Source organism: Sturnus vulgaris, chromosome 29 (assembly GCF_052056855.1).
Source record: "Sturnus vulgaris isolate bStuVul1 chromosome 29, bStuVul1.hap1, whole genome shotgun sequence".
Lineage (NCBI taxonomy): Eukaryota > Metazoa > Chordata > Aves > Passeriformes > Sturnidae > Sturnus > Sturnus vulgaris.
The window spans coordinates 2115171-2124859 of NC_142271.1; the positions used below are offsets into that span (position 1 = coordinate 2115171).

Here is a 9689-nt window from a genome sequence, read left to right on the forward strand (position 1 = left end):
CCTGGTGACCCCACAGGCTCCAGGGTCAGGCCACCCTGCTCCAGCCCATGTCCCCCCATCCCAGCAGCCCTGAGCTGGGAAGTCCTCGATGCCCCAAGTGCTCTGTTTGCTGAGGATTCGGCCCTGTAGTCGCTCTCTAAATATCTATACACACACACACACAGGAATTCTATGGGAAGGGCTGAAAACTGCTGAGCAAACAAGTCAGGAGAGCTGGAACCTGCTATTCCACCTGCTCCTCGTGCCCTCTCCCATCCACCGTGGTTTCTGCTCCTGACACCACGATTAATGACTAATTACTGGCCCCATAATGAGTGCAGGTGTTTAACTTTCAGCTCACCTTCCCTGGCTTGCATTCGTCAGCTCTTGTGTCTGGATGCTCGGACACTCAGGCTTTGCATTGTTATCTATCCAACTGTTGTCAGCACACGCCTTCCCCATCCGGTTTTTAACTATAATGGAGATTTTTTTAATTCCCAGCAATCTCCTTCGAGCCACCGGAGAATCTATAAACACTATAAACATGAATACTGTATAGTCTACTAAGAAAATATATATTTGTGTGTGTATTAAATATTCAGATTCATGCAACAAATATCCATGCAGCTGTACTGTATTACTGGTTAAATTTCACTGCAGTATAAATATATTATAGGCCACAGCATAGTTGCTCCAGTTTTATATATAGATATAAAAAAAGATGCTTTTTCCAACTCATTTTCAATGTGTCAGTGGAGGTGTCTTTGGTGATCCTGGAAATATTGATGATGGAAGTGTCATCTAAATAAATAAATAAATTCCAAGCTCTTGATTTATTTACTCGTCCCTCCCGATGCCTCGCATAGAAAATTTAAGACTTAATAAATAATGTGCCGTCACACTAATTATCCCTCCCCTGGGCCTCACACTGGCACACTGCAGTGGCTGAAACTATTGCAGCATGCAGCATTTTCAGTTATGAAACACGAGCCGGGCGCCGCGCTCGGCGTTCCTGGGGCAGGAGCCTCCAGCAATCCAACCCCACGCCTGCAGCGCCCTCCAGGAAGCTCTGCCTGACCTTTCCCAGCTCATCCCTGTCCCTGGGAGCTGCCTGTCACCCAGGACAGGGACCAGGATTTGTGGCACCCCGGACCTGCCCCTTGCATCTCCATCCCGTTGCTCCAAGGGCCCGTCCCCTCCGTGTCTTTGGAAACCCACGAGCCTGGGATGGGAGAAGGGCAAAGAAATGGTTTGGATTTGTTGGGGTTTTTTTTTTTTTTTTGCACGGACGCTTATTCGGTGCAGAAATCAAAGGTTAAAAGTCACTTACACAGCTATTGCTTCCCATGCAGAACCAAATATACACCGTAGAAAATACTGTATTAACTACAATGCAGAGCAGCACTCAATATCTGCAATTGTTCCACTTCAGCTTTAAATACGGGACTAGATTTTAGCAACTAGACATCAGTTAGCATTTTGGTGATATTCACATAGTTTGTGTTAGCTAGGGTGCAATTGGCTGTCTTCAAGTTCTCCTCCCTAAAATCCTCATTGCTATTGTTTACACCTTCCTGAATCTCCATATAATCAGACTTACTAATAGTAGAGGCACTTCTGCTTTTCTTTAGGTCAGGGGAAGAGGGGATCTTTGGGCAGCTGGTTACTTGCAGATATTGAGCCTGCTCCTCTCCCTCGGTCTCCCGGTGGTAGAAGTAATTGAAGTTAGACACTATGACGGGCACTGGTAAGGCAATGGTTAATACACCAGCGATGGCACACAAGGAACCCACGATTTTCCCCCCGATGGTCGTGGGGACCATGTCTCCGTAGCCAACAGTCGTCATGGAAACCACAGCCCACCAGAAAGCATCGGGGATGCTCGGGAACTGCGACTCGCTCTCGTCGGCCTCGGCAAAGTAGACGGCGCTGGAGAAGAGGATGACGCCGATGAAGAGGAAGAATATCAAGAGGCCCAGCTCCCTCATGCTGGCCTTGAGAGTCTGTCCCAGGATCTGCAGCCCCTTGGAGTGCCGGGAGAGCTTGAAGATCCTGAAGACCCGCACCAAGCGGATGACTCGGAGGATGGCCAAGGACATGGCCTGCTGGCCCTGCTGACCATCCTCTGGCTTCTCGGCCAGCTCTGTCCCTAAGGTGATGAAATAGGGAATGATGGCTACGATGTCTATGATGTTCATGATGTTGGTAAAAAAACCAGCCTTGCTGGGGCAGGCGAAAAACCTCACCAAGAACTCGAAGGAGAACCAGATGATGCAAAGTGTCTCCACGATGAAGAAGGGGTCTGTGAAAGAAGTGGACTGCTGGTACCCCATGCTGCTGTTGGAGTAGGGGGGATGGCTCAGCCCGCTGCCGTGCATGTCTTCATTCTCATCCCGAAAAATGGGCAAGGTTTCCAGGCAAAAGCTGACGATGGAGATTAAAATCACCATGACAGAGACAATAGCTATAATCCTGGCAGGGCCTGAGCTCTCGGGGTACTCAAAGAGCAACCACACTTGTCTCTGAAATTCGTTCTCAGGCAGCGGCCTCTCCTCTTCCTTGATGTAGCCTTCATCCTCCCGAAACATCTCCATGGCTTCTTCCCCCAGCTCATAGAAGCGGATCTCTTCGGAGAAGATGTCCAAGGGCACGTTCACCGGCCGCCGCAACCTCCCCCCGGACTGGTAATAGTACAAAATGGCATCGAAGCTGGGTCTGTTCCGGTCAAAGAAATACTCGTTCCGGAGAGGGTCAAAATATCTCATCCTCTTTTTAGGATCCCCTAGCAAGGTCTCAGGAAACTGGGCAAGCGTCTTGAGCTGCGTCTCGAAGCGCAGCCCCGAGATGTTAATGACCACCCTCTCACAGCACTCATGGTCGGTCTCGGGGTTGTACGTGTCCTGTGGGTGACCGGGAAGAGCTGCAGCTTCATCTGCAGGATCTCCAGTAGCAACTGTCATTATTGGGCTTTAAAAGAAATCCTTATGCTAAACTCTTCCCAGCGCCCGGCGGTGGGGTCGGGTTCAGGGCAGGGCTACTATCCTGCAGAAGGACAGGTACGTAGGTTTGGAAGAGTCTCATGAAAAGGCGAAGGGATGAGATTAAAAAAAAAGAAGAAGAAAAAAAAAAAAAAGAAGGAGAAGAAGAAGAAGAAGAAAGAAAATCGCCCCTGCTGAGAAAGAGAGAGATGGAATAAAGTTGGGGGGAGGAGAGCAGATCCCTTCCTAGCACGTCTATCCCCTTCCTGGAGGGGTTAATTTGCCTTCCTTGGGACAGAGTTCAACAACTCCCATCTAAACCCATTAGGTGGAACAGAGAAAACACCTGAGGAACCATCACCTGTTCGAAACCAGCGTGGAAAAACTGGCAATGGTAAACCAGGGCTTATTTTTTGGCTAAAAATAAAAATTCCAGTTAAAAAAAATAAAGAGGGGGAAGGGAAGAGAAAGGAAGGAAAAAAAATAACCCCATTCAGCCCTGAAGTGGCGAGAGGACCCCGCGGGGTGCCAGGCTCAGCTCATTTCCAGGCATGCAGCTAAGGGTTAATTAACATTTAACCGTGCGATCTCAGGCAATCTACCCTCCAGGAAAGCTCCAGCTCGGTTTTTAAGTTTAACACCTTCCCAATCCTCTTTCCCTGGTGACATGCTGCCCTCCCTGCCTGCAGCCAAGCTCTGCGGCTGCCGGAATGTGGAGCCGGCGGTTCCAGCTGCCCCGCGGACCACCGCAGTCCCCCTCCTCGACCGCTGGTGTCCCGGCTCCTGTCATTCTCTGCAAACCACCATGGCACACAGAAAACAAATCACATTACCTGGAGAAGCCAAATCTTAGTGTCTCTTAGTAACACCGATTATCTGACCCTGGGGAAATCCTAGAGAGAAATACAGGTTTCCAAGATCCCCATAATTTCCTCTCTCTTCAAAGTTAAAAATTATGGTGAGTCATCGTAGAAAAAGGAGAAGGGACATAAGAGGGGTTAGATTCCCAGATGGTGGAAGTCAGGTCTTGTAATGGTTTGGACTGGAGAGAGAGAGAAAGAGAGACAGAGAGACAGAGAGACAGAGTCTTCCCGGGAGCTGTTGCAGATCTGCACTTCAGGGTAGATGAGCGTCTGTCTGATGCCTTCGGTACGACGGTGAAAAGCTGCTAAGCTCAGCAAAGCCCGATGTCCCCAGTGTCCTCGGGAGGTGTGGCATCGCCTGGAAAAAACACCGAGAAGGTAGCGAGCCGTGGGGGTTGGCAAGGAGCATCCGCAAAGCCCCGGCTCCTCCGGGCACCCGCTTTCCCCGAGCCGCTCGCCCGCTGCCCGCCCAAGCTGCACTGCAACACGAGACAGAGGAGGGCGAGAGCGCCAGCGCCGAGGCGGAAAAAAAAAAAAAAACAAAACAGAGCCCCGTGTCCAAAACCAGAGCCCCGTGTCCAAAACCAGAGCCCCGTGTCCCTGCGCTCAGCCCAGCGGGGCCGGCTGCCCGCCGAGCCCGTGCCAGGCGGGGCAGAGGCGGGGAACGACGCAGCCCCCCCGGCAGCAAAGCTCTGCAAAAGCCACGGAGGGTTCCCGGCCCCGCCGGCACACGGGAGTCGGTGTCACCCACGGGGCACAGCACCCACGGGCCTCGCGTGGCGTCCCCCGGTGGCTCGGGAGGCTCCGGCTCCATCCGCCGCTCCCTGGCTGTGCCCCCGCCAAGGCCACCGGCCCCACGAGCACCGGGGCCGCGGGACCCACGCGAACCGCATCCACCCTCCCCATCCTCCCGAGAGCCAACCCCCCGGCCGACCCACCCCCGTGGGAGTTCGACTCCGGCGGGTGAAATTTCTCGTGGGGATGTTGAGGTTCATGTCCCCGGTGGGTGCCGGGTCCTCAGCATCCGAGCGCTCCCTCGGATCATCCTGCAGTGCCTCGCACCATGGAGATGCTCAGCCCGGAGAGGGCCAACCAGCCTCTCATTTTTTTTGCTGTTTTTTTTTTTCTTTTTTTCTTTTTTTCTTTTTTTTTTCCCCCTCCCAAATGAAATAAAAACCCCTCTAACCTCCCTTCTTCAGCTCCAACTCGACTTGTCTACTTTGAGCCAGGATTACAGAACCGGGCAGGGGAGGCAGGTGGAAAATAACCCCTCGGTCCCAATCTCCTCGGCAAAGATTTCAGCCATCTCCAGGCCATTTATGCCTGTTGGTTCCTCTCTTCATCCCCCGAGGTGCAGATATTGCCGCAGATCCCTCTTTTCTTGGAAATTTCCCTTTTCCGTGCAACCCTCCTCTCCCTTCTCCTTATGCACTAGAAAAAATAGTACAACCCTGACGAGGCTTGCAGCATTCAACCGCTTCTCTTAACCCTTTTCTGCCAGGCCCAGAGGAGAGGAGGTCGCATCTGTCCCAGTTTTTATCCTTTTCCTGCATTTTGTCCCCACCACTCACTCCCCAGCGACTCGCCGAGGAGTTCAGCTGGATTTGACCTTCCCTGGCTCGTCCGAGCATCACGCCAGAACACCACAAACAACATTTTCCAGCTGCTGCAGGAAAGATCTGGCAGCCACGAACCCCCATCTCACCAAAGATCCACCAACCTTCAATGTTTTATTTATTTTTTCATAAACACGCCGCTTTTCTCCTGCCCCTAAACTCTCTCCTCCTCTTTCTCCCTTCCCCAAACACCCCAGATTTGTTTAACAGCGCAGAAATTTACTTTGTTTTTATTTAACATGTTGATTTTTATTTGGCATAGGCTCTGAGCTTCTTCCTCCTGCTCCAAATGCAGGCTCTGGTGCTCGGTGCTTGGCGGAGAGGGTTACGGCATCATCTCAGTTGACATCACCCATCCCAGCACTCAGTTTCTCCTACTTTCTCCCCATGGCTGCTCTTCCTGGCAAACAACCTCCGCTCCCCCTCGAGCATCTTTAGGGTTAATTCATGCAAATTTGGGGGCTGGAAGGGGGGATGGAGGAGGTGAAGATTTGCCCAAAACCCCCTCAGTTTGTTCTCTGCCCGCACTGAGCACTGCAGGCGGGAGTCACACGATTTGGGGTCGTGTTTGCGACTAAAGCGCGACTCCCTCGCTTTGCACCGCTCCTGGCCAGGCTGGGTTTAAGCAGGGGAGCAGCGGGAAGAGGGGGAAGGATGCAGGGATGGGGTGGAGGGGAGAGAAAAAGGCACCAACTTACACTTGGCTCTGCAGTCAGGCATGCGGAGAATGCACAAGCAGCTGCTCTGCTCCCGCCGCTGCCGGCGCCTCTCACCTACAGCCCCCCAAACTCGTACCCCGGACTCAACCTCCCAAGGCAGCTCAGCTTCTGCATGAATATTCATAAGATTAATATGAGCGTCTTCTCCCCCTCCCCCCGCACCCCTCCTCCCAAGCAGGAGACCTAGATTTCAACCACTGGGAAATAATCATATCCCTGGATACACGGGGCTGCTCTGCCATGCGGCTCCGATCCATCCCATGCTCTTGGTGACAGCCTGGATCTGCTCGGGGACATCGGGGCACGGAGAGCCAGCAGCTCCCTGCAGCTCTGGGGAAGGAGATGGGGCAGGATTGGACTTCAGGGGCTGCCCTGGGCTGGGGTGAGGATGTGAGAAGCAATAGTTTTATATCACTTTGCATTTACTGAAGTCCCTCCAGGAGGAGGTTTCTCCCATTCCAAGGGAAAGAGATGGCCAAGCTCCTACCATGTAAAACTATGGATCAAGCCCTGCCTTCAGGCACGAGGTTTGGACCACTCTGTCATGGCCCCACAAGGAGCACCAAGGAAGCAACAAGTCCCACAAGGCTCCTGGCACCCAAGGCACAAGTGCTGGAGGAAGCAATGGGAAATATTTCTATCCCCATATACAGCAGCCAAATTTGCATGGAGTTACCACTGCTGACAGCAACCTCTGCAGGACACTCTGAGGTGGGATGGAGGGCCTGGAACACCCTGAACACCTGAGAAAATCAGTGCTCAGTGTGGTGCCCAGTCATCCAGGGCAATGTGGGGACATGCTAGGGATAAATCAGAGTATTTTAGCTCCCCGAGGTGCCTGCAGCAGGAGGTGGCCCAGACAAAGAGCAGGTCAGCACTGGGAGATGTGATCGCCTGCTGCTCCTCTCTCTTCACCTTGAAACAGAAATTGCATTTTCCCAAGCCCCAGGCAGATCCCAATATTGGGAAATAATATCTAAGCCTACAGGAGAACTGGGAATCCCTCATGACCAGCCCTTGCACTATGGGTTTCCTTCCCACACACATCCAGCTGGGCAGGAGGCCACTGTGGCTGAGGGTTTTTAATTCAGCTGCACCATTTCAGCCTTTTCTGGATCTGCCATGGCAGGGTGGGTTGAATGCAGAAAATTTTTTGCCCGAGGCTGATCCTTATGCAATATGTAGAAACTGAGGCTGGGCATGGAACAACTCAAGTGGAGCTGAATTTCCAACGTGCTCCTCCTGCTGCCGCCTTGTGAAGGTTCTGCAAAACCAGGGGGATTTGTCATCCAAACAGCACCAGCTCGGTACAAAGAGCCAAACTCCCGTCTCCAGCAAATCAGGGGAATTTCTCTGAATTGAGTGACGCTCTCTCCTGATTTACTATCCTAATTGTGAGCTATTATTATCGTCTGTGTGTCTGCAGCCGCCTCCCTCAGCCACGCTGACAGCTCCAGACGGATCCCAGCCTTTCAGAGAACCAGAAGAGCTGAGCTCTGCACCCACTTGGCTGTTTCACAAGGATTTAACAAGATGATGCCTTTGCTCAGTATTATTATTAAATAATAATTTCCTCCTGAATTATTTCTCTTATCTCAATGGATTTTATAGACACCCAAACTGGAATTCTTCTGCGTGTGTGGTGCTGGGAAAAGCACTTGGTGGGAGGATGTTCCAGGAACCAGGCACTCCTGTGTGCAGGGTGATCTCTCCTTGTTTCCTTTATTCCCAGGGATGCTCCCAGGGGCTGTTCTGACCCTCAGTTTGTGGGTTTGCAGCCAGCCATACAAATAGCAAAAGATCTGCTTTCCTCCCTCTTCTTCCCCCTGTTTGCTGCTGGCAGAGGGTCTGGGAGATGCTCCAAGAAGTGCTGCCGTGGGGGAGGAATGAAAGCCACAGGGCAGGGTTATCCCCAGGCCTGGCCTCATCCAGAACAGCTGAATTCAAGTCCTTGGAAAGCCCAACCCACACCCAGCCCCACTGCTTGGGGCACCTGCAAATGCCGAGCCAGGGAAGGGGTGGGACAAGCTCTCCAAAGAGGACACAGCCCGTGCCACCTCCACACCTCCTGCACAGCCTCAGACAATGGCCACTCCCTGTGGTGTCCCTCCTGGGGACCCCATCCCACCTCCTGCAAAACCAGAGGGACTTCGAGGGCTGGAGCAAATGCCAGCAGCCATTCTGGGAAGGGGATCCAAGCTGGACCAAACCCGGCAGCAGAGGGGTTGGACAGGGCAGAGCACTGAGCCCCATCTCCATCTGAGGCACGGTTTTCCAGCTGAAGGTGTTGACATAACTGGGCCTTGTGTCATTTTAGGAGCTGTGAAAGCTGTAAGCGAGTTCCCAGGACTGTGATTCACCCTGCAGGGAAAGCATCCGACCTCCCACCCGCTGCTGACGTCAGGGGATGGAGCTCCTGGACCCTCTGCACCTCCTCACCCCCCCTGGGTGGGTGGTGGCAGGAGGAGGGGATGCCAGGAGACTTCTAAAAATGAACAGAGCCCAGGAACACGGTGACACCGACCCACAGAGCCAGCTCTGCTCTGCCACAGCAGATGCTGCTGGTGAATCCCAAAATACCGTGGGGAGAAGGTCAGAGAGGCTTCCCCATCCTGGGAGATGGGGGAAGGATTAGGGATTTGTTTGGGGGGATGTGGGGAAGATGGAGCTGAGCAAAAAGAGAGGCTGGGCAGGGCTCCTTGTCCCTGGGAGAACTTCCTGGATCCCAGGACAATCTCATGGATCCTGGGACAATCTCCTGGTTTCTGTAGAGATCTCTTGGTTCCTGGAAGATCCTCCTGGGTCCTCTGTGGTTCTCCTGGTCCCTGGAAAGGCACAAGTGCTGAAGGGAAAACAGCAAAAATCACCTCTCTGCAAAGTTAACATTAAACACGTTGCTCTGTAATTCTCCAGGGTGTTTTTCATAATAAAATACCCAATTCTTTTAAAAGCAGCTCCTTGGGGCTCCAGTCTGAATTCACTTTTGGTCAGGATGGCTGAGTTGCCACTTTGCCTCCAAAGATGCTCCACCAGCCTGGAGGGCCTGTCTGGAGAGGAGCTGGGCACCGTTTGTTTAAGTAGAAAAAAATTGTAGCTCAACTAGAACAAGGCAGAGACTTCAGTGCTGGGGTGACTGGGAATATTTCCTGCCAGGCTGCCCCTGACTGGGCCTGGAGGGTGTCTCCCAGCTGGGCTGCTCCTGCCACTCCAGGCTCTCCCAGCCACTTGGTTGCACAAATTCAGGAAGGGAAAAGGAATCAGGAGCCTCCTTCCAGCCAGGGGTGAGGACTCCCAGCTCTGGAAGGAGCCAGGGCTCACAGGCCTGCTCATCACCCTGATAGACCCCCCCAGCTTCCCTGGGGCTGAGGCTTTATTGCAGGTGTCACCTGAGCTGGTCTGGGCCACCACTGGCTGGTCTGGGCCACCATCTCCTCACCAAGGGGACCCAGCCACGTCCCTCTGTCCTCCCAGCCCTCCTGTTCCAAAGAGACCAAGAACAGAGTGGCCTCAGGGCTCCAAAAGTGCCCAAAGCTT

The 9689-nt window shown here is 52.9% G+C and overlaps 1 protein-coding gene across 10 annotated transcripts; it reads right to left on the minus strand.

The window, feature by feature from the left end:
• Nucleotides 1-535: 535 nt before the first annotated feature.
• KCNA2 (potassium voltage-gated channel subfamily A member 2) lies at nt 536-6288 on the minus strand. Of its 10 annotated transcripts, none has more exons than XM_088180469.1 (3): nt 6135-6288; nt 3791-4178; nt 536-3151 (listed from the first exon to the last, which is right to left on the minus strand). In XM_088180469.1, exon 3 carries the CDS (start codon nt 2937-2939, stop codon nt 1440-1442), a length of 1500 nt encoding a protein of 499 aa, XP_088036595.1. In that variant the 5' UTR covers nt 2940-3151; nt 3791-4178; nt 6135-6288; the 3' UTR covers nt 536-1439. The 10 variants fall into 10 exon arrangements, with proteins under 10 accessions (XP_088036595.1, XP_088036596.1, XP_088036592.1 ...); XM_088180470.1 differs by having other exon boundaries at nt 536-3148; nt 6135-6236; XM_088180466.1 differs by lacking the exon at nt 6135-6288 and adding an exon at nt 5007-5222 and having other exon boundaries at nt 536-3148.
• Nucleotides 6289-9689: the final 3401 nt, after the last annotated feature.